Source organism: Peromyscus eremicus, chromosome 8a, assembly GCF_949786415.1.
Source record: "Peromyscus eremicus chromosome 8a, PerEre_H2_v1, whole genome shotgun sequence".
NCBI classification, from domain to species: domain Eukaryota; kingdom Metazoa; phylum Chordata; class Mammalia; order Rodentia; family Cricetidae; genus Peromyscus; species Peromyscus eremicus.
Window position 1 is genome coordinate 10,044,227 of NC_081423.1, and position 24,598 is coordinate 10,068,824.

General features: G+C 49.0%; 1 protein-coding gene across 1 annotated transcript in view; it reads right to left on the reverse strand.

Moving 5' to 3' along the window:
- The window catches only part of Sec14l5 (SEC14 like lipid binding 5), a 36,754-nt gene extending 12,778 nt beyond the window's left edge, over window positions 1-23,976 (reverse strand). The window contains 8 exon segments of the mRNA XM_059269153.1: window positions 521-710; window positions 1,747-1,859; window positions 4,791-4,983; window positions 5,993-6,121; window positions 7,024-7,155; window positions 7,807-7,845; window positions 7,847-7,981; window positions 23,914-23,976. Coding sequence (XP_059125136.1) covers window positions 521-710; window positions 1,747-1,859; window positions 4,791-4,983; window positions 5,993-6,121; window positions 7,024-7,155; window positions 7,807-7,845; window positions 7,847-7,981; window positions 23,914-23,976 — 994 coding nt within the window.
- Between the last annotated feature and the right edge of the window lie 622 nt (window positions 23,977-24,598).

Consider the following 24,598-nt stretch of genomic DNA (forward strand, 5'->3'; position numbering starts at 1 on the left):
TGTTTATTTGTTTGTTTATGAATGACAGGATCTCTAGCCCAGGCTGGCTTCGAACTCACTATATAGCTGAGAATAAACTCGAACTTCTGATCCTCCTGAGTGTTGGAATTTCAGATGTGTCCCACCAAACTCAGATCTGTGAAGTGCTGGGGATCAAACCTAAGGCTTTGTGCATGCTAGGCAGCACTCCACCAACTGATCCACATCCCTAGTACTGCTATCTTCTGAATCCCAGACTTCCAACCTCCAGAGCTGGCATCTTCTGTTTTAGTTCGTTTGCTATGGCTGCCTAAATAAATCCATACTACATTGACGAGAGTGTGACGTATGATGGCCCTGGGGCAGAAACATCTTCCCAAGACCAAAATCTATGCCTATTTCACCTCCTGCATAGATGGGTAACACATCACATGTGTCTCCAGATGCCCCAGAAATCTACAAGGGAACCTGAGTTGCCAGCATGGGGTGCATCATTTAGAGCATCCTCGGCATTCACACATGGCTCAGGTGTGGGACGCACCTATGTCCTGGTAGTGCCAGCCTCCGGCATAGAACTCCTGCAGGGGAGCAGGGGGCTGCCAGGTCTGCAGAAGGAGATCCACCTGGTGCTGCTTCCGCCAGCTCAGGGACTGGCACAACATGTCTCGGGCCTTGTCCAAATGGAAGTCTCGTGCCCGCAGGAAGCGCAGGATGTGCTCATCTTTGGGGATCTGAGAGACAGAGAAGAGATAAGACCACAGAATGGTACTGCCAGCCCTTCAGGTAAAGTGACAGGAATGGTCCCTTACCTCATCTGCAAAGCAGCTGGGCAAAGTAGCCCAAGCAAAGAGAAACCAGGGGTGTGGTGGGGTGGTGGTGGTGAACAGCTGTGCACTGTGGAAATAGCATCTTTCCTTGGGGTAACTCCTCCTCCTCTCCCTCCCTCCTCTCCCCTCCCCCTTCAGCTCCTCCTCCTTTCCCAATACCATATGGGTGCAAAACCAATCCTAGTACAAGCTGTCTTTTCTGGGGTTCTTCCTTTGAGCCATATTCCACCCTAAGTATCTGATGTGGATCAGTGTTTGTGACCCACACTGTATGAACAATGTCCCCATATTACATTTGCAGACATGGAAGCAGGCCGGTTATACCACAGGCCAACACTGAGCAACTCTCTCGTCTGGCCCCAGGGCTGGGGAGGGAAAGGTAAGTGATCCATGCTAAGCAACAAGTTCTGATCCTGCTTGGGACTGAGGTATATGGTGCACATCCACGTTACTGGAGCTAGTGCTTAAAGACAAAATCTAGACAATCAGCTATCACTCTTATTAAGTCATATGACTCTTAGAAAAGGACAGTGTCCATGGTCAAATGAGCATGGTACTATATAGCTATGATTCTCAACTGCACATGATTGTATGTGTACACATGCACACACACACACACTCAAGTCCCCAGGGGACACATGCCCATGCCAAGGACCATTTCGAATTGTCATACCTGGATGAGGCAAGGTACTAGCATCTACTGACTGGAGACTAGGCATGCTACCAGGCATCCTACAATACACATAATAAACACCTTCTCCAAAGAACATCATTAGCAGGAGGGTGGTGGCATCAGTATGTATAAAGGACAGACAAGATAGATGTGCCAGAAATGAATGAAAATGTCAATTTTTAGTGTTACTGATAGCATAAGCTTGCTTATCTTTCCTCCCCGCTGCCTTGGCTGATTCCTGTCATTAAATGCACGCCCGACACCCACCTTGCCTTTGTGAGTCTCCTGTAACCAGTGCCGAAGCTGGACCAGGCAACTCTCCTGCATGGGAGTGAGATGGCCCAGACACCTCTCGATGTAGTCTGCATCCAGCTTGTCCCCTTGAGGGAGGAAAAAATGGGGATTTCAGGGCAGAGGAAGGGGGGGGGCATCCTCTGTCTCCCTCTCTTTTCCTTCTTTTTTTTTTTTTGTGAGACAAGGTCTCATGTACCCCAGGCTAGATTTCAGATACACCATGTAGCAGAGGCTATCTTTGAGCTCCTGATCTTCCTACCTACACCTCTTGAGTGCCAGGCTACAGGTATGTGCCACCACATCTGGTGTCTTAGTTAGGGTTACTATTGCTGTGATGAAACACTGTGACCAAAGCAACTTGGGGTTTACTTGGCTTACACCTCCATGTCGCTGTTCACCATAGAAGGAAGAAAGGAGAGGAAATCAAACAGGGCAGGAGCGTGGAGGCAGGAGCTGACGCAGAGGCCGTAGAAGGGTGTTGCTTCCTGGTTGCACGTTGCTCATCATGGCTTGCTTGGCCTGCTTTCTTAGAGAACTAAGGACCACCAGCCCAGGGGTGGCCCCACCACAATGGGCTCCACCCCCCACCCCCCACCCACCCCCGCCACCGCCATCAATCACTAATTTAAAAAATGCCCAACAGCCAGGTCTTATGGAAGCATTTTCTCAATTGAGGTTCCCTCCTTTCAGGTAATTCTAGTCTGTGTCAAGTTGACATGAAACCAGCTGGCATACCTATCAGGTGACGTGGGTCTTCACCACATGGCCTACACCCTGTGTGGCCCTCTCCACTTGCCCACTGTCTGAGCTCGGGAATGTGGTTCTTAGCCAGGAAACAGCCACACAAGCTTCAAAACCACCTTTCTAAATGGTTATCTAGATGGTTTTGAAAACTTACGCTGGGCAAACCTGGGCGTTACCACTGGGGGACTTCCCTCCAGGTCTCGGTATGGAGATGATTCTCACACTCTGTGCTGAGGTTCTGAGGACTGTTACCTCCCCAGCCTTTACTTTTTGTTTTTAACATCACATCATGAGCACTTTCTTTTTTTTGTTGTTGTTTTTTTTTTTTTCTTTTTTGGTTTTTTTTTTTCGAGACAGGGTTTCTCTGTGTAGCTTTGCGCCTTTCCTGGAACTCACTTTGGAGACCAGGCTGGCCTCGAACTCACAGAGATCCGCCTGCCTCTGCCTCCTGTGCTGGGATTAAAGGCGTGCCCCACCACCACCCGGCATGAGCACTTTCTATATAAACAAAGACTGAACTGTCCCCAGACATGGTGGTGCACATCTATAAATTCAGCACTTGGGAGGTAGAGACAGGAGGACTAAGAGGTAAAAATCAGTCTGAGCTACATGAGATAATATCTCAAAATAAATTCATCCCAAAAATAAATAAATAAGGCCAGACATGGTTCTAGGGGTGTACTCAGGAGGCAGAGGCAGGCTGATCTTTATGAGTTTGAGGCCAGCCTGGTCTACATTGCAAGTTTTAGGTCAGCCAGAGATACATGGTATGACCCTGTCTCCAAAAATAAAAATAAAGTAAAATGATGCTGTACTATGTGTATAGTACATACATTTTTCATTCCTTGAGTACAAACATGTACTACATTATTTGTAATTAAAACACACACACCTGTGCACATACACACACACACACACACACACACACACACACACACACACACACGCATCTAAGACAGGCATAGTGATGCACACCTGTAATCCCAACACTAGAGAGGAGAAGGCAGGGGGATCAGGAGTTCATGGTCATCCTTATCTCCATAGCAAATTCAAGGCCAGCCTGGGCTATTTCAGACCCTGTTTTTAAAACAAACAGAAAGCTAGGGGGTTGGTGAGATGACTCATTAGGTAAAGGCATTTGCTACCAAACCTGATGACCTGAGTCTGATTCCCAAAACCCACATGGTGGAAGGAAAGAAATGACTCCCACAAGTCGTCCTCTGGCCTCTACATATGTGCTGCCACACATACACACACACACACACACACACACACACACACACACACACACACACGCGATATGATTTCACATGCTATATGATTTGTATTGAGTTCTAACGCAGGCTAAAATAGCCTGCATCGTGCCTGTAAGTTCAAGGTCATCCTCAGCTGCATACCAAACCCAGGTCCAGCCTCTGTCTCAGTGATGTTAATAATGAGCCAACATTAGTAAATAAGGCATAAGGCACTCATACAGTACTATGAAGTGTGAGGGTGTACATGCTATTCTTGCAACGTTAGTGAGAAATAGTAAAGTACAAACAGAGTGCGTGACATGCTCGCACCTGTTCCATATTTTCTAAGTGCGAGTGTGCATGTGCAATGCATGTGGAGGTGTGTGCCCCTTATGTGCTGTATGCCCCTAGGTAGCTTCACGAAACACAAAACTATTGAAGACTCTAGGAAGAGGGAAGAAACTGTCATCCTTTTCTTTTGTGTTTGTCTGTGCGTGCATGTGTGTGTAACAGATGCATGTGTATATGTGTATACATGTGTGGAGGCCAGCCTCAGATGTGGTTCCTCTGGTACCATGGTTTTGTTTGAGGCAGAGTCTCTCACTGGCCTAGGGCTCTCCAGTTAGGACCAATTAGGCTCGGCTGGCACCTCTCCGGTAGTAAGATTACTGGCTGGCTTTTTGTGGGAGTCTGGGGGATGCAAGTCATGTGTGCAAGACAAGCACTCATTGACGGAACCGCCTCTCTGTCCTTACTTCTCACTCTTCATCTCCAGTTCCTTTAGATAGTTTGCTACCATGATCTTGCATTACTCACGCAATTAAAAATATCCCCAAACCACCAGAGGTCAGTTCCTGGTCTAGAAATAGATAGACTCTGAGAAGCAGAGGGAGGAGGCTGAGTGCGTGCCAGACTGTCCCCAACCCTGGCAACCTACAGCACCTCTCCCTCCTCTCGGGGAGCCAGGCAGTGTGGCAGGCTTCCTAGAGCCAGAGGTGAGGGCACAGACTTGGGTACTGGTTCTCTGCAGTCACCTACCATCAGCTGTGGCCATCTCAGGATCAGGGCCTGGGGCATCACTGGGGCCATCTGTCACCATGGAGCTGGGACACTGGTGCACAACCCGGCTGCGGGCATCTTCCTCCCGGACTGGGGCAGGTGTCCAGCGGGGAATGTGGGATGTTCCCTGGGAAATGAGCTCACTCAGGTAGTGCTCAATCACTTCCTTTCCCTGGAAGCAACAGACCCAAAGATGTCACTGAGCAAGCAGTGCTGTGAGGTCAACACACCAGCTCTGAGGAACCATACGTGCTCAGGTCCCAGCCCTGACATACACCTATTGCACAGCTAAAGCATGGCCAAGAGGAGTGGAGACGAGCAAGACTCAACACAGACCACATGCGAATAGCTCACTTTTATGTTGGTAACGTATCGGGCAAAGCACATCACCAGACATAGACTGTTCACCTGGTGAATAGGCCATTATCTGACCTGGAGTCTGAGGCCACTGAAGCAAGCAGTGACTTTGTGGTGCTGGGAGTGGAACCCAAGGTCTCCCACATGCTCGGCAGGTGCTCTACTGTTGAGCCACACCCTCAGCCCCTCACTAGCAGATTCTAGGCAGTCACTCTACCACTAAGCCACACCCTAAGTCCCTCACTGGTGGATTCTAGGCAGGAGCTCTACTGTTGAGCCACACCCTCAGCCCCTCACTGGCAGATTCTAGGCAGTCACTCTACCACTAAGCCACACCCTAAGTCCCTCACTGGTGGATTCTAGCAAGTGCTCTATGGTTGAGCCACACCCTCGGCCCCTCACTGGTGGATTCTAGGCAGGTGTTGCACCACTAAGTCATGCCCCTGGCCTCAGTGACACTTTTTTATTTTCCTGATCTGGTTCTGGGAACTGAAGCCAGGCTAGTCAAGCACTCCACTACTGAGTTATGCCTCCAGCTGTTTGCCTCACTGAGTTGCCTAGGCTGGCCTTGAACTGGCTCTGTAGCCCAGACTTGAACTTGCTGCAGCAGCTTGGAGGTGCTGGGACAATGTCAGGATGCCACCAGTACAAGCCAGTTCTTCCCACTGGTGACCTCACTGATGTGGCCATGACCCCAGTGCTCATTTTAGAAACAAGAAGACTGAGGCCCAGGAAGGTCGGGGCTGTTGCCCAGGGCCCCAGGGTCGTTGGTGGCAGAGCGGGTCTGCGCACCTCCGCGTTGTGGCCAGCACAGTCGCCCTCACCCTCTTGACGTTGGCGGTGTACTGCTTCATGGCGATCTTCTCCAAGGTGCTTTCAAAGCCGAAGAAAGACCGAACATCCAGGGAGGCCGACTGTTCAAAGCAAGTCCAGTCTTCGTTCTCAGGATGGACCTGCAAGATGGGGAGGGGCCACGGCAAGGCCTCAGTGTGGGGGTGCTGTGCTCTCTCCAGAGCCTGTTCTGGCCACCAGAGCCTGCTGCGGACAGCATTTCCCACCCAGACAATGATGCGAAGTCTAACTGCAGGGAGCAAAGAGCCCTTTCTCCAGCTGGGCGTGGTGGTGCACACCTGTAATCCCAGCACAGGAGGCTGAAGCAAGAGAATCAAAAACTCCAGGATAGCCTGATCTACATAGTAAGTTCCAGGAGAGATCCCGTCTCAAAAAAAGAAGGGCAGGCGGTGGTGGCATACGCCTTTAATCCCAGCACTTGGGAGGCAGAGCCAGGCAGATCTTTGTGAGTTCGAGGCCAGCCTGGTCTATAGAGCAAGATCCAGGACAGGCATCAAAACTACAAGAAACCCTGTCTCAAAAAAAAAAAAAAAAAAAAAAGAAAGGAAGGAAGAAAGAAAGAAAGAAAGAAAGAAAGAAAAGAAAAGAAAATCACATACAAAGAGAGATAAAATTGTGTATATGCAATTCTCAGATCATTTATATAATACAAATTATCAATATGTTTAGATATATTTCAATAATTGTTATATATTTATATATAAAGACATTAAATGTCCTTGTATGTCCATAAGTATATTTGAATATGTCAGCAATTAAAAGAAATCTTAGCTGGGTATTGTGACACACATCTATAATCCCAGCACTCGGGAGGCTGAGACAGAAGAATAGAAAGTTTCCAGGCTAGCCTGGGCTACATCATGACATTCGGTCTAAAAAAAAGGAGAGGAGAATAAAACCCACTCACTAGGGTCCAAGAGCATAAGGGGAGGGAAGACTGGAGGGACACACAGGGCCCAGCCCCAGACAGCCTCAGGGCCACAGGTAGGCCAGGCAAGCTCACTGTGTAGCGGCAGTTCTCCTTCACGGTCACTCGGCTCGCAAAGGTCTCATTGTGGGCATCTATCAGCAGCGTTCTCTCTCTCCAGTTTAGGACGTTTCTCTGCACAAAGACCACGTGCTCCACACCAGCGATCTGAGAAGGAGGAGCCCAAGGAAGAGGAGCTAGCCCGCAGGTCACCCACCCTGATCCCTGAACGCTGCTCCCGCTCCCACACAGCCTGGGTCACCGCTTAACTGGGACTTCAACTTCCATCTCCTGTCACTCCCTAGCCTGGCCTGTGTCATCCCCAAACTAGAAACAGACACCCTGCTCCCTCTGCCACCCAGTCCAACAAGAGACACTCAGCCTGGGTGGGAGACTCCTGCTCTCGCCACCATCCACATTGGCTCAGGCCACGCCCAGCACAGCATTCAGGTCCCTTGGGCGGACACTCAGCCTTGCCCAAATAACTTCCACCCTGAGGACCCTCAGTGCTTTATACGGCCACCACCATCAAGCAAAGAGTTCCCCCATCCACACACGTATCGCGGGTCCTTTGTCCTGCCACCAGGCAGCCTGGCCCGGCCCCTCTCCTCACTGACACCTAGCCACCTCCACCCAAACCCTGAGACCTGCACCCCACTCCACATCCCTGAATTCTCACCTAGCTCTGGTTCCCAGACCCTGCACCTGGGCTCCCTGGCTGCTAGCCCTCCCAGATCTCAAGACTCAAGTGCCTCCTTTCAGACACCCCCCCAACACCCCCCCCCCCCCCCCCCCCCGCACACCGAGACCCCAGCCCACCTTCCGCAGCAGCCGCGGGGCGTCCACACGCAGCCGGCAGCGGGGCGTCCACACGCAGCCGGCAGCTCCTCTCCACCGTGTGCATGGCCCCATCCGCGCTTCTCCACTCACCCAGGATTTCGCTACCCAGGAAAACGGGGATGAGAGGGCAGGTGGGGAAGCGTTTCTCGTAGGCCTGTAGACAGAGAGACAGTGAGAGCAGTACTTCCTTCCTGAGAGGGCCTAGACAGAAGCACCCAGCCATAATGAGAGCACACATATCTCGGCTCCTTTTCAGAGCAGTGATACACAGAAGCCCTGTCAGCACACTTTACAAATATTTCATTTGTTTGTTTGTTTGTTTGTTTGGTGGCATCGAGGATTGAACCCAACTGGCCAAGTACTCTAACACAGGGCTACATCCTCAGACCTCTTCACTTTTTATTTTGACACAGGGTCTCCCTAAGTTGATCAGCTTGGCCTTGAACTCATTCTGCAGTCCGTAGTAGCCTTGCAGCCTCCTCTGGCAGGGGTGACAGCCTGGGCCACTAGGCCCAGTTCCTAGCTCAACACTGAAAGAAAAGTACCTGGGCCTTTCTAACCTGGCCAGGCAGAATGGCTCCTGCAGAGAAGGTTCCAGACAAATACGGCCGCTCCGCCACCCCTAAGACGTTACTGGGAAGACACCACCAACCCTGACATGAGCATCCGTGGGGTGGCTTCAAGGAGCATGATCCTCAGGCCCTCAGGAAAATCTGGAAATTTGCATTAAGGACATGGGACTCCAGACGTGCACATTAAGAAGGAATGTTCCATATCATTTGCATGTATGTTTGTCCAGAAAACGTAATGAGAGTGAGGATTCTCCAAACAAGCTCTGTAATCTGGTTACCTATGACCCAGTTACCACATACAAAAGCCTGCAGTCAACGGGGATGAGAACTAACTGCTGAGTGTCAAGCCAAGTTACATGACAGCCTTGCAGATGGGAGAGAAAGGGACAGAGACACAGACAGACAAAGAGACAGAGAGATAGGGAACCTGATAAAATGCAGCACCCCTTCCTGATTGAAAAAAAAAAAAACACCACATAGGAAAAAACCCATAGTTAACTTCTACTCCAGGTGAAAGACTGAATATTTGCCCAGCAAGTCAGAAATAAGACTCAGGTGTGAGTTCTTCTATTTAAAACTACAGTTCAGGTTCAGGCCAGGAATCCAGTTTGAAAGAACGTGAAACTATTTCTATTTATAGACTACATGATCTTACCTAAAGAAACCTTGAAATATCTCTCCCCGCCCTACACACACACACACACACACACACACACACACACACACACACACACACACGAATTCATTGAAATCTTTTTTTAAAAGAAGAAAGAAAGGGTGCTTGATGACCTGCATTTAATTCTCAAAACCTGCACGGAGGAGAGAATCAACTCCCGCATATACATCACACACATACACACAATAATGGGGAAAGTTTAAATAGAAAATGAAAGAAAAGAAAAAAGGATTAAACAAGGTTAAAACGAACCAGGCGTGGTTGCACACACCTATAATCCCAGCACTCAGTAGGCAGAGCCAGAAGAGTCAACAAAAGTTCAAGGCCTGCTTGTTTTACGTTGTGAGTTCCGGGCTACAAATAGCACTCTGTCTCAGTGGGGAAAAAAAAATGCAATGCATACCCATAATCCCATCCCGGCACTTAGGAAATGGAGGCAGGCGGACAACCTTTTAGCATGTTCAAGGCCAGCCTGAGATACATGAGACCCACTCTCAAAAATTAATTAATAGTAGACAAATATCTGATGCAAAAAAAGTATGTGAATATAGACATATAAATTCAATTATAAATATTACTAGCAAGCATTTACAGTATATGTAGATAATATATCTATAGATATGTATCTATAATTGTGTAAGTACATGCAGAGATAGATGTGTTCTACATGCAAACATATAAGTAGTTTAAATATGGTACTCATTTTACATATGAACATATTTATCATCGTATGTACATATGGATGGTTTAGGGGGATGGATCCCATTGCCTCAGACATTCTACCAGGGAGCTATGCTCCCAGCCTTGTTATCAGGGGTTTTATTGTTTTTCCATCTTTTTGAAAGAGAATCTCGTGTAGCCCAGGCTGGCTTTGAACTCACTGTGTATCTTGAACTTCTGATCTACCTGCTGGGATGATGGGGTGGGGGGAGTGCTTCTTTCGTAGTACAGAGGTCCTCCTTGAGGTGCAAAGCTGGTGAGGATGGCTAGAGAGGACCCCCAAGCTAATGATTGAGTATTCAGAGACAGCAACACTCTCCACAGTTCTAGAAGCTTCCAACCAGACTCAGCTCTTAGCCTGGCACAACCCACATGCCCCGAACCTGGGGCCAACACAAACTCCAAAAATAGTGGCAACATCTGAGGACAGTGACCTCCTCTCTGTCCCTTCAGCTCCTGGGAGGAGATGCCACCCTGGCCCTGAAGGGGAAGGAGCCTCAGGAAGTACAGATAGGTGCTAGAGGCCAGGAAGGCCATTCCTCCATGGGGTGGGGGGCAGACACAGTCCCGCCGGACTGCCAGGCAAACGGGGAACCCATCACTGATATATGTGGGGGTCTTACCACCCTGGGCAACACACCCTGGGACTCCTGGCTTCTGGAACAACAGTATATTCACCCTGGCAGGAATGAAGACATTCTAAAGAGACACTTGAAGGGGAAAGCCCATGAGGCCTCAACCCTACACAAAGAACTAAAGGTAGCTAAGGCTGCTGAGAGTGGCAGAAATAGTCTTCCTCAGGGAAGAGCACATCGACTGGTTACGGTTATCCAATGTCAATGGTCAGCTCTGAAAACATACGTACAAGTAACGTTATATAGACTGACCAGGCTGTTTTTATATATTTAGGAATATACATGTATATACATATATATATAAACACTTAATGAGAAAAGAGGTCATGAATTTGAAAGGGAGCAAGGAAGGGTGTATGAGAGTGTTTGGAGGAGGAAAGGGAAGGGGGAAAAGATGTCATTATATCATAATATCAAAAATAATTTTTAAAAAGAGAGACACTTATACCCCCCCCTTTGACTATTGAAATGATGGTCCTCAAGAAATTAGAATTTTCCCGGGAGCCTCATGCAAGGAGAAGGGAAAGGCTGAAGCCTGGTGCCAGTAAAAGGGGGAGCTTGTCTCCCAGGAAGAGATATCTGTTCTGACAAGTTGTCAAACCACCTTGCAGGAGAGACTGGAGTCCAGACAGTTATGGGTGAGCAATGTGTGGGACCACACTTAGTCAGGACAGCTTAGCTATGCAGACCTCTTATCCTCTACTTAAGTCCAAACATCATGTCAAGACACTGAAGATGGACTGGGGGGAAGTCACTGTTGTAGAATGATCTTTTCGTACACTGTGAAAATATGTTGCTCTGACTGGTTTAATAAAAAGCTGAATGGCCAATAGCTAGGTAGGATTTTCAGAGCAGAGAGGATGCTGGGAAGAAGAAGGCACCAGGAGACGCAGAGCAAGCAGGATGGGCAATAAGGAGATGAGGTAATAAAGCCACGAGGAAGAAAGTAAGTTAATAGAAATGGGTTAATTTAAGTTATAAGAGCTAGTCAGAAACAAGCCTAAACTATGGGCTGAGCTTTTGTAATTAATAATAAGTCTCCATGTCATTACTGAGGAGCCAAAAAAAAAAAAAAATCCATCTACAGATCACTGGGCCTCTTTATTTGTTCTTTAGTGAAGAAATCCCCTTCTCTGCTCTTCACTATTACGTTTCTGTTCAACTGGCTCATTGAGGATGGGTAGCAGAGCCTACCTTGTTAGAGCCACTGGGTCTCAGACTCTGACTCCAACAGCCCCGAGTGACAGGTATGGCTGCTGAGGGAGACCCCTAGAACTCTGTGTGGTGTCCCACCGCCCAGGACAGGCATTTCCCCTCTAAGTAGGGCTCAGAGTAAATGGTGTAAGAGCTTGCAGGGGCCCTGGGCAGGCACCTGCTCCAGCTGGCCCAAGCAAGACCCTTCCTTTCTCTGGACCTGAAACAGCCTTGATGTTCCCAGACAAGGCCGTGTCCGGAACACAGTGACAGCCCAGGTGGTAGGAGAAGCTGGCTCCTTCTCAGGCACCAAATGCAGGACGGAGGGTGGGGCTGGCTTAGACTCCACCTCCCCTCTGGGTAGCTGCTGTAGAGCGCTATCCTCTACGCATAATAGCCACCATCTTGTCAGCTGTGCCTGCTTGCAGGGCTTGTCACTACCCATCAGGCTGATGTGCTTTTGACACTTTCTCATGGAAGGAAGGAGTGGGGAGGATCATTGGCCCTTACTGAGAGTCCAACCACTCCTTCTGCCCTTTGTACGCAATTCTGCCCTAAGTGCATGTGGGTTCTTAGGTGGTGCAAAGAATGTGGTGTGCATAGCTTGCCTGACAGAAGGACTCCAGCTATGTAGCTGTGAGGAAGCCTTTATCCTTACTGCAGAATCACCTTCCAGTGCAGTATTTTGGGGTCACACATGCTCCAAAAGCACTCCCTCACCCATGCTCTGTAGGTAAGCTCAATGAACTCATCACTTTCCCATATGGAACTTTGGTAGAATGGTACTTTGGTACACTGTTGAGACCTTATTGGGGGGTAGATGTTATTTGTGTCTCCCCAGGGAAGGAATGCTCTCAGCAGCAACAGGTGTGGCATTTGGAGAGTGGGCAGAGAGCAGAGTGACCGGTGCACGAATTCAGGCAGACCTGTGGCCTCCTAGCTAGGGGACTTTGGGTAAGCCACTGGTGCTTTCAGGCCTCCGTTTAGCCATCTCTAGAATGAGGTGGGTAAGTTCCCGTATCACCAGAGATCGGCAGGGATGTCTCTGATGGAGAGTCAAGCAGGGCCAGCAGCGCAGCAAGTCTGGGCTGTGCTCTTCCGGCTGCAAGCTCTCTTCTGTGTCCTCCTTGGAATGAGGTCTTCTTTTGACTAATTAAGGAGCTGGAGCTCACAGATTCACCCCGGGTCACACAGAATGAAATGGTAAATTTGGTCTTGAATCCAGAGCGCCCAGCCCCCACTCACTGCAGGAACCCTCACTCAGCATTTGCTCCTGTGGGAGGCTCAGAAACAGCCAGACATTGTGCTCAGGGCCTGTCCAACCACATCTTTCCTTTTCTGCCCTCAGTCTTTGATTCCTGCCAGGCCAAGGCTGCACCACCCTCTGCCCTGGACAACTGTTAAGTCCCCACTACCACCCTAGTACAATGAGTGGGCAGAGGAGCAAGCCCTGAGCTGGGGGCAGTCTGTCAGTAAAGTGCTTGCCTTATACTTCCTAAGCACAAGGATTGGCTTTCGTTCCTGAGAACCCACGTCAAAGAAGCTGGGCAAGGTGGTGCACGCTTGCATTTCCAGCGGGGGTGGTGGAGACAGGTGGATCCCTGGGGCTCACTGGCTAACCAGCCTAGCCTGTGAGTTCCAGGCCAAAATGAGATGGACAGCATCTGAGGAACAAGACTTAAGGTTGACCTCTGACCTCTACATACGGAACTGCAAACATGCAGATTCTCTCTATATATACATATACATACATATAGATAGATAGATATGTGTGTGTGTGTGTGTGTGTATATATATATATATATATCTGTGTGTATATGTCTGTCTGTCTGTCTCCTTCTCTGTGTATCTCTCTTTGTCTCTCTCATACACACACACACATACACACACACACACACACACACACACACACACACACACACACACTCAGACCTTACATTCCTTACTTTGGCCTCCAAGTCCACCAGCCCACCTCCCATTCAGCCCCCCAGCCCTGTTCCAGGCATACTAGCCTTGCTAGTTCTGAAATGCATCAGCTTGTCCTCCCACAGGCCCCTGTTGTTCCCATGCTTGAAAAGCTCATCTGTTCGATGACCGAGAAGAGCAGGAGACACAAGTCACTGGGACTTTCTGAAGGGACCTACCCTTCTTCCAGGGATTGATTCATCCCGGGCACCTCCCCTGCACAGCTCCCTCCTCTCCATCCTTTTGGTCCATTCATTTCCTTAACTGCTCTTATCAACACTCCTAGTGATAGACGTGCGTGGTGGTGGGGGGGGGGGGTGTTTTATCATGGCCTGCTTCCCACAGAAGTCCTCAGCCCATCCCGGGCTCCATTGCAGGCACACAAATGACAATACAGTCAGAGAACTCATATCACCACGTCACAGCCCTAGAACCACCTGAATGGCACCCAGGGAAAGAGGACAGGCCACAGGCTTGGCACCACAGCCGATAGATGGCCTGCTTTCCATCGGGAGAATTCCATCTGGAGACCCCAAATAACAGGCTTGGGGGATGCTGGCTGGCAGCAGGTGGCTCTCTACAACTGTAGAAGAGAGGGCTCCATCTTCACCCAGAGCCCCAGAGCCCCAGAGGCCCAGTGCAGTGGGAGAGGTAGATAACTCAAAGCTGCTCACCAGTGTTGAGGACAGTAGCCACCAAGGAACACTGGACCCCACTGTTCCTCTTGCAGAGTACTAACCACAAGGCATAATGGTATGGAAGTCCACGTCCCCCGCCACATTTCTATGATATTCCCCCTCCGCAGAGGCACAAGTGGAGGCCAGGGAAGGCAGGGGACTGGCCTGGTGAGAGGGCACCCCACGACTGAGTCAGTACTCCTGCCTGCCTCTCATATTTCTTGTTCTTGTCCTAAAGCCAGGAAAACAGGACGCTGCTCCAACTGCATAAAGACAGGCCGCTCCTTCTTACCCCAGGGCAGGAACTAAGAGGGCCCTTGCTTTCTTACAGGAGAATGTTCTAGAATGTGGCCACTACCCAGGAAAGCTTGCTTAAGCTCCTAGTGGTGAGTCCCAGGAAGGCATGTACAGTGCAGCTGTCTGCCTGTCACCGTGGCAACAAGAACAGTGAGCACTAAGGGTCAGTCACTGTGAGTCAGGATGGAACATTCCAGGCATTTCACACTACCCCTTCCAACAGTCCAAGGAGGTAGGTAGTAGTCATGTGGGTATGGAGAAACCAAAGTTCAGAGAGACTGAGCCACTTGCCCACAATCACACAGCTTGTGAGGACAGAAGCTGGCATTTGACCCCCTGGCAGTCAAAGTATGGGATCTGGGTTCTTGCATTGCATTACCCCTCAAGTCAAATGGTCACATGTGAGCGTGTGTGTGTGTGTGCGCGCGCGCGCGTGTGTGTGAGGGTGGCATAAGCTCATTCTTCCAGACCGTGTTCAATGCATCCCTGACACTCTCATATCCATTGCTTCTTAGACAGTTGCTCAATTGCTTGGGAGTGTCTGCCCTCCCAACTCCACCCCATGTAACCCTCTCTGAGGGTCCACTGAGCTAACCCTGCATCCCTTCCTGTGCTGGGCTCAGAGAAGGAACAGAAGTTCAAATGCCTGCTCAGTGCATGGCAACTCTGCCTGGAAGGTAATAGGGCGGTTGAGCGCTGCTCCCAGCAGTGGTTCACAGGACCTGCCTATGCCACAAACCTGCTCACACAACTTCTGTCCCTGCCAAGGAGCCTCAGCTACCAGCTCATGTCCCCATACTTGGCCTGGCCACCCACTAAGGAAGCCTGAGCCTGTCCAGACCAAATAGGCATGTGGTGTGGCCTTCTGGGGTCACAGGGCCACAGAAGGATCAAGTTACAGCCCCTTTGCCAGGTGGCAGCGGGGGAGGGGAGGTGTTGAACAACCAGGCTTGCCTGCTCAGCAAGAAAGAAGGTCCAAGGCCCAGAGCCTGGCCCAGCAAAACCTCATCCTATGGGGGTCCCCATTTTGCAGAAGGAGATTGATACCCTTAGCAGGTAGAGAAGAAAGACTGGGCAGTCCTGTATCCCTGGCTGGATGCCTGCCTTCAGGCAGCAGAATTCCGATACAACCTTCCCCTAACTATGGCTTGAATCTTTAACATTCTCCTCTCCCACAAAGACACATTGCAAGTGAGAAACACATTTCTACTGAGAAACTATGAAGTCTATAAAAGCTGATGCCTGGGCTGGACAGACAGCTCAGCAGGTAAGAGCTCCCACTGTTCTTCCAGCGCATCTGAGTTTGATTCCCAACACGCATGCTGGATGCCTCACAACTGCCTGGAACTCTAGTTCTGGGAGATTCAATGCCTCTGGCCCCCAAGGGCACCTGCACTTGTGTACACACACACACACACACACACACACACGGGGTGGGCGGGCTATGGGCTAGGAGTGTAGAGTCAGTGAGATGGCCCAACAGGTAAGGGTGCTTGCTGCTAAGTAACTTGAGATTGATGGCCAGTACCCACAAGGCGGAAGAAGAAAACTGACTCAAATTGTGTTCTGACTTTCATCCTTGCACCATGGCATGGGCACTGCCCACCCCCAAAACCCAAACAAACAAACAAAGTGCAAACATTAATACAACTTGGAAGGAGCTGAATGAAGTAAACCAGGCACAAAGGAGGAAACATAGTATGATTTCTTCCCTTCAAGACACCTAGGATGGCTCAGTTTGTAGACAAAGCAACGTGGAGGGTCTCCAGAGTCCAGGGCAGTGGTGGAGCAAGAGGTGTTTTGCAGGTAGTCTCAGCTGGGCAGTGAGAGGCCTCTGGGGGTGCCAGTTGCCCAGCAATGCATTTGTCCCTAATGTCACTGACAGCAGACTTAAAACAGTTGCCATGGTGGGGCTTTGTTTTGTTGCTATTGTTTATGGAGCTGAAGCTGGAACTCAGAGCCTCCTGTGTGCCCAGCACGTGCTCTGCCACTGAGCTGCAACCCAGCCCGCAGCAGTGAACTCCGAGTCACGTGGATTTCACTGTGAGACACAAGTGCATGCTCCTGACAGTATTTCTCAGCTCCAGGAATGGGGTCTTAAGTCTGTTTGTTTTGGTTTCTGCACCAAGGTCTCTATGTCTGTGTCGTTGACAACCCAAGCAGGCTGGCGGCACACAGTTATCATCCCAGTACTTAGAAGCTGGGTCAGGAATTCAAGACTTAGCTGTATATTTGTATTTAAGCCTTGGCTACATGATAGCTTGATATGGCAAGGAGACAAAAATACCTTAAAAGTGCTGGGTAGGGAGCTCGAGAGATGGTTCGGATGTTAAGAATATTTGCTGCTCGTACAGAGGACCAAGGTTTGGTTCCTAGCTCCCACATTGTGGCTCACAACTGTCCATAACTCTAGTTACAAGAGATCTAACACCCTCTTCTGATCTCTGTGGGCACCAACCATGCATGTGGTACACACACACACACACACACACACACACACACACACACACACACACTGTATGCAGTTAAAACACTCATATATAAAATAGTTTTTTAATCTAAAAAAAAAGTTTGTTTTTCATACATGCCAGACATGGTAGCACAGGACTATAATCTCGGCACTCAGGAAACAGAGGCAGGATAGACACAAGTCCAAAGCTGCCCTGCTATCATGGTATTCATAAGGGTTCCAGGCCAGCCAAGAGCTACGGAGCAAGACTCTGTCTGGAGACATAAATAAACTGGGTGTGGTGGTGCACGCCTTTAATCCCAGCACTCAGAAGGCAGAGACGAGTGTGAGGCCAGCCTGGTCTACATAGAGAGTTCCAGGCCAGCCTGATCTACATAGAGAAACCCTGTCTCGAACAAACAAACACTAAAGATAAATAAATAGGGACTGGGGAGATGGCTTGGTGGGTGGTAATGCACAAGCATGAGAATCTGAGCTAGAACCCCAACACCCAGCCCTGATACGGGCAGAGAAAGAAGGATCACTGGTGCTTGCTTGCTCTAAATTCAGTGAGAGACCCTGTCAAGGTGGAGAGTAATGGACACACGTGCACAGACACACCATACACATACACAAAGAAAAGAAAGAGAACCTGACCACCAGACAGACACGGTGCCACCTTACAGAAAGTTCTTTAATGAAAAAGACCCTTAAAAACAAGTAAACAAGTCAGCAGAAGAATGACGCACTTCTGCTGCAAAGCAATCAATGATCTAGTGCCTCTAGGAGCTAATGCTTGCGGAAAGGAATGATGGCTAAGGACCTCCTCCTGTCCACTGCAGCCTCTGACATCAGGAGGCTCTTTGCTGGGCAGTGGATAGGGATAGACCAAATCAGAGTTCATCACCGAGGCAGAATTGCTTCCCTGCATCAGTTAGCAACCAGATCAAATGACACCCCAGGGAACTCATTTAATCTCACTTAAATAAGGCCCCAGCTGCTTTATTAAAAGGATGTCCACAGCAACCAGTCCACTGGAACTGCTTTTGGCCTGGGCTGCAAGAGTATCTGGCTCCTTATTAATGATCCATTTGCTCAATTACATGCTGCGTATCAATACAGCATGGCCAAGGTTTTAAATATTTTAACACTAAATTGCAGGAGAATAGAATGACGTCTCTACAACCCCTGGAAAATCTACTGCTTACAAAATTCCTCTTCAAGCCCTCTTTCCTCCTTACGTTTACAGAACCAAAGGGAATTTGGAGCCCAAGACAACCTGGGACAGTGGCCACACAAGAAAGGACAAGGTCATTTCTGAAGCCTCATGGCCAAGGGTTGCTCAGGGCTTTACCAAGTGTCACAATGTAAGGTCCCTCTATTGAGTGAGAGTCCCTAAATCTTGGTCCAAGCTCTGCTGTGTGCTGGGTGTTACTGACACAGGACAAAATGATACCCAAAGTTAAAGGAACCTAGTGTTAGGTTTGTATGGGGATTCCTGAAGAATAAGGAATTTACTGCAAGAGTTACTAACTCCGTGGACAGCCAAAGCAGCAACAATACGGTGGATGCTCTGCCGAGTTCAGGCTCCAGCTCCAGAGACAGACAGCATGGTGGCGTCTCAGCAGAGGAGGGAGCCTCTTCTGGGTTCAGAGCAACCAGGCTCTCTGCTTCCCAGGCAGGAGTCAGGGAAGGGAGTGGGAACAGGGGGTGTGTCCTTTAGTGTAGATGCACTTCCCAGGTGAGATTGTAAACATGTCCCAGTAGGGTGCCTGTGGGTGAGGAGGCCTTGACAGTGGGATTCTAATACTACATTCTCTTATACAGGGAGGGGAAAAAGTCCCTCACCCTGGGGACTGATGTTTGTTTCCTAGGTCTGGGTCAAGAAACTTCAGCGCAGCTCATAAAGCTAAAATCTCGTTCAGAGAGAGTTTTGTCTTGCTAAAGACATCTCAAATGAGAACGTCAAAAACAACAGACTGGCTGGTTATAGTGTGGGTACCGAGCACAAATCCTTAAGCCTCGTCCCCAGCCCCACATTTAAAAACAATGAGCTTCAGACCCAGTGAGAGACTCTATCTCAGATGAAGGTGGGTGTCTTGCTCTGTTTCTCTCAACCTGTTCACTTGAAGCAGGAGCTAGGCTACCTCAAAATGTCATCTTTTTTCCTTCTGTTTAAAACTATATCAGATCAGCCAGGGGGTGGTGGCACACACTTTTAGTCTCAGCACTTGGGAGGCAGAAGCAGGTGGATCTCTATGAGTTCCAGCCAGCCTGGTCTGCAGCAAGTTCCAGGACAGCCAGGGCTACACAGAGAAACCCTGTCTTGAAAAGCAAAAATAAAACAAAACAAAAAATCATCTCATTCTATTACAGTATTATTCAATGTGTAAATTGCCTTGCTAGTCATAAAATAAAACATGGTTTAAATACTTTAAGGGGCTAGAGAGATGTTCAGCAGTTAAAAGCATGTACCACTCTTCTAGAATACTCCAGTTCTGTTCCCATCACCCATGTCAGGAAGCTGACAACCATCCGTAACTCCAGCTCCAGGGATGTTGGTGTCTCTGGACTCCACAGACACCTACACTCATGTGTACATACCCACCTATGGACACACATGCATACACATAATTTAAAATAAAATAAATCTTTTTTAAAGTTATTACTAGATGCTGTAGTGCACAGTTTTAATCCCAGCACTTGTGAGGCAGAGGCAGGCAGATCTCTGTGAGCCTGAGGTTAGCCTGACTTACATAGCAAGTTCTGGGCCAAGTCAAGTCTATATAGTAAGACCTTGTCCCCCAACACTCCCCCAAAAAAAAATATTGAAAAGGGCTTTTAATAAAATAAAGGTGGGGAATGATTGAGGAAGCATGGCACCTGACATCGACCTCTGGTCTTCTCATACTCATTCACATACAAGTATACATCCACACTGTATATACATGTAATGTACCACACGCATACACAAAAACATACCAACCTCCTTCCTTTTTTTTTTTTCCTTTTAAAGGTCTCACTATATAGCCAAAGCTGGACTTGAATCTGCAATTTTCCTGCCTTAGCCTGCCAAGTGCATGAGCCAAATTCTTTCTCTGCATACATGCATGGATGTGTGTGTGTGTGTGTGTGTGTGTGTGTGTGTGTGTGTGTGAATAGGTGCACGTGTGGACATCAGAAGCTGATGCTGGTGGCTTCCTCCATTACTCTTCATCTTGTTTTTGAGGCAGAATTGTTCACTAAGCCTGGAGCTCAGTGCGTTTCTACTAGACTGACTGACCAGTGAGTCCTGGAGATCTGCCTGGCTCTCTACCCCCATCCTGAGGGTCAGAGGTGCACACTATTGCACTCAGCTTTTATATGAGTACAGGGGAGTTAACTCAGGTCCTCACAGTTACACACAAGCCCTTTGCCCACTGAGCCTGGCTCAAATCTTTTGAAATCATCTCCACACTTAGGAGGCTGTTGCAGGAGAATTGCTGTGAGTTCCAGACCAGCTTGAGCCACAGCTTGAGTGAGATCCTGTCTCAAAACAAAATCAATCAATTGGGTCCGTGAGATGGCTTGGTGGGTAAAACTAAAGACCTGAGTTCAATTCCCAGAACTCACACGGTAAAAGGAAACTGAATCCAGACAGTTGTCCTCTGACCTCCACATCAATTCATATTCTCAGTCTCTCTGTCTGTCTCTGTCTGTCTGTCTGTCTGTCTCAAATTGTATAATTTTTTTTTTTTAAAGAAATCTGGCTGGAGAGATAGCTCAGTGGTTAAAAGCACTTCCTGCTCTTCCAGAGGGTTCAGTTCCCAGCACCCACATCAGGTGGCTCACAGTCATCTGTGACTCTGGTTCCGATATGCTCTGGCCTCAGTGGGTACCTACATGTACAAGATGTACACAAACTCATGCAGGCATACACACATACACACAAATAAGAGTAAGTAAATAAATAAATCTTTAAAAAGTTTTAGAAGTCAGTAAATCAATACATGTTCTAGGAGGCCAGCATGAAGGGGTGATTCAATTCTCCAGACACTTCTGTTAAACAGAAACCAACCGGCCAGCAGCTCCTTGGATGCCTGGAGGCAGTTGAGTTCGTTCCCCAGTGGTCCAGCCTGGAACCCACGCTGAGGGCAAGTATCAGCTGAGGAACAAAGAGGGGCATTAAGGGCAGAAAAACCCCTTTGTGCCTCCAGAGCCACAAGTTCCGCATAGTTATGGAGCTATTTGAGGGACAATAGTGTTTTGTCAACAGTTAGCAGAGTGTCTTTGTCTGTGGAGAAGCTGCAGGATCTGGACACAGACAGGAGCAGGCCGGAAGAGGCGGCGAGGAGATGGCTGGGACCCACCCTCTAGAGAACACTTTGAAGATGACTCAATGCAATTTACTATTTAATTTGTTTGTTTGTTTGGCTTGGATTTAGAGACAGTGTCTATATATATAGCCCTGGCTAACCTGGTACCCTCTATGTAGACCAGGCCGGCCTTAAACTCACAGAGATCCTCCTGCCTCAGCCCCCCAATGCTGGAAATTCACTATTGAAACCTTTCCTTTTTCTTCTTCTTTTTAAATTGGGGGTGTGGGGGAGGCTTGAGATAGTGTCACAGGTGGCGCAGGCTAGCCTAGGAGCTCACAATGACTTTGGTCTCCTGAGGCTCTTGCCTCCACCACCCTCCCACCTACTGCCCGGGTTCTAGGCAGGTGCCACCACATCTGACTGTGAATGTGTTTTATACCCTATGCATGATGAACCGAGTCTACATGTATTAAGCCCACCCAGCAGATTGTTCCCACCCTGTAGACATGTGTCTCGGCTTCATGGCTGGAAGCTCTGGTCAAAGCAACCTCAGAAGGTGAGAAGAGGCTCTCTCCTCCACTCAGTGAATGAGTGGGTTCTGAAGCCTAGACAGCGTGAATAGCCAGGAGTACTAGAGGATTTCCAGTCACCTACCGTTACCCCCTCAGTGATTTTTTTCAAATGTTTAAATTACATTTATTTATTTGTTTGTTTGTTTGGGAGGCCGTGCATGTGGAGGTCAGAGGACAGCTTGTGGGAGTCTGTTCTCTTCTTCCAGCATTTGGGTGCCAGGGATGGAACTCAGGGCATCGGGTTTGAAGGCAGGCACCTTCATCCAACGAGTCATCTCAGCAGCCTTTTCTCCTCAAGTAGCTCAGGCTAGCCTCAAACTCATGACAAGATGAGAATAACCTAGCCTTCTGCCTCTAAACTTCTAGACTGGGATTATAGTTAAGCACTGCCATATAAAAATGAGGTGCTGAGGACTGAGCCCAGCACTTTGTTCATGCTGAGAGGACACTCCACTGAGTGAGATACAATCCCTCCTCTAGTATTTTTCATCTGCTTGGTATGGAGTGAGCTTTGTGCCGGAATGGACACACACACACACACACACACACACACACACACACACACACGCACACGCACACGCACAGAGTTACATCACTGTGACAACCAGAGTGTGGCATGAGACAGTGTGGATCTACTTCTGACCAAAGTGACTGAGTTTCACCCTCTGGAGTCACAGGCCCATGACAAAGAAAGGGAAGCCTAGAGCCTGCCTGGACAAGAGTCACAGTGAGAGCTAGAATTCATGGCTCATTTCCTCTTCATTAGAGCCTACTGTAGGAGCCTGCAGATATCGGTTCCCTCAATCCACGGCTCGTCACCATGATTTGGAAAGCCGGGGAGCCCCACTTTAAAGATGGGCAGCAGAGGGTTGGGAGTGAAGTAACCCGCTCCAAGGCTACCCATCTGGTCAACCTCACCACTCTAGGAATCAGCCATGTGTAATGATGGCGTCTGTGGGCCTTCATCTTCTATCTGACGAGAAAAACAAGCACATGGGCGCGTAGAGTTGGATCAGACAGGACACATGCACAGATATACCAGCTGAGATGGGTTCTTAAAAAGAAGGCTGGGGTTAGCACAGGGGTGGGGTGCAGCAGAATAGGGAGACACTGGTGTTTAGGACACTAGCAGGAGTGTCCAATCCTTTGACATCCATAGGGTGGTGTATATTGGGCCACATTTGTAGCTGTCCTGGAACACATGAAACCCATGGGCCACAGGTTGGACACACTTGCAAGATATTTCAGTATAGTTATTTATAAAACCTTTTCTTTTCTTTCCTTTTGCTCTCTGTGTGTGTGTGTGTGTGTGTGTGTGTGTGTGTGTGCACGCGCGCGCGCGTGCACACTAGGCATGGAACTCAAAACATTCTGCAAGCTAGGCGAGCATTCACCACTGCTTTGCCTTCAGCTCTGGATCTTGTGTGACAACAGGGAATGCCATATGTCACAGGTACCTACTATGTGTCAACAATGTGGCTTCTGAGACACCCGTCACTTCTGTTACTCTCCGCCACAAGCCTGTAGCACTGCCCCATTTCACCAAGGAGACTGAAGCTCCGGGAGCAGAGTGACGGAACCCAGAGAAGGAATCCAAGGCATGCTCCAGCTCTGGCCTCAGTGCAAAGACCTGGCTCAGGAGGCCAAGGATCTGGGGTCAGCCCTAGGCACCCAACTGCCTGCCTGCAAGACACGCAGCCATATCTACATACTCAGACTGGAAGGCTACTTCTCCACTCTCTATTTTCGTTTATATGTAACCCAGGATGGCTTTGCATTCCTGATCATCACGCTTCAGCCTCTCGAATGCTGGGATTACAGACACATACCACCACACTAGATCTTGCATTCTATCTGCTAGGCAGGGTTCCAAGAGTCATGACAGATGGAAGGGGGTGGCTGGGCAAAGAAGTCAGGGCAGCTGAATAGTTCAGTAAGTCTTTCCCATTTCATAGTTTCAAATGTCCCCTCTCCTTCCCACCATAGCTGACCTCCAGTCACAAGAGAGCCCAAGAACCAGGGGTCACTCACCGCCATGACCAGCTCAAATGGATACTTGTACACTCGGACAGGAGATTGGTATTTTTGCACCATGTTCGAACTCAGACACCACCAGGACAGGGTGAGCACAGAGCCTGTGAATAAAGAGTTCCTAGTGAGGTGGCAGCTCCCTTCGCACGAAGCATGGACACTACACTGTTAGGGCAGCCCCAGCCCTCAGTGACCCAGTCGACTATTCTCCCAACCCTAAAAGTAAGAAACTGATATGCTTGGCAGCTGAGCCAGGCCAGGCACCTGTCCACTACCCACCACCCCAACCCACACTCACTCCTCTGAAAGCAAGCAGCACTCCATGCCATCTCCCCATCCCCACTCTTTCAGAGGCCTCCAGAGGCACCCTCAATACCACCCACTCAAACAGGCACATGCATTTCAATTCTTATATTCCCACGATTGTCCTCACATATTCTCCCCATGTCTTGACATGAACATCCTGCCCTATTGCCCACCCTCCACCCCCAGTATTTTTGTACCTGCCAGTTCATTTACCTCCATGACACCCTGATACATGCACCCTTCTGTATATTTCCCCTGCACTCCACTCCCACACAGAACAGACCTTGTACACGCAACACAGAACTTTGCACAGGCACTCAGCTCCCTGTAGCAACTCCACACACGCGCACACTATTCCCCAGGTGCATATAGTGCGCAC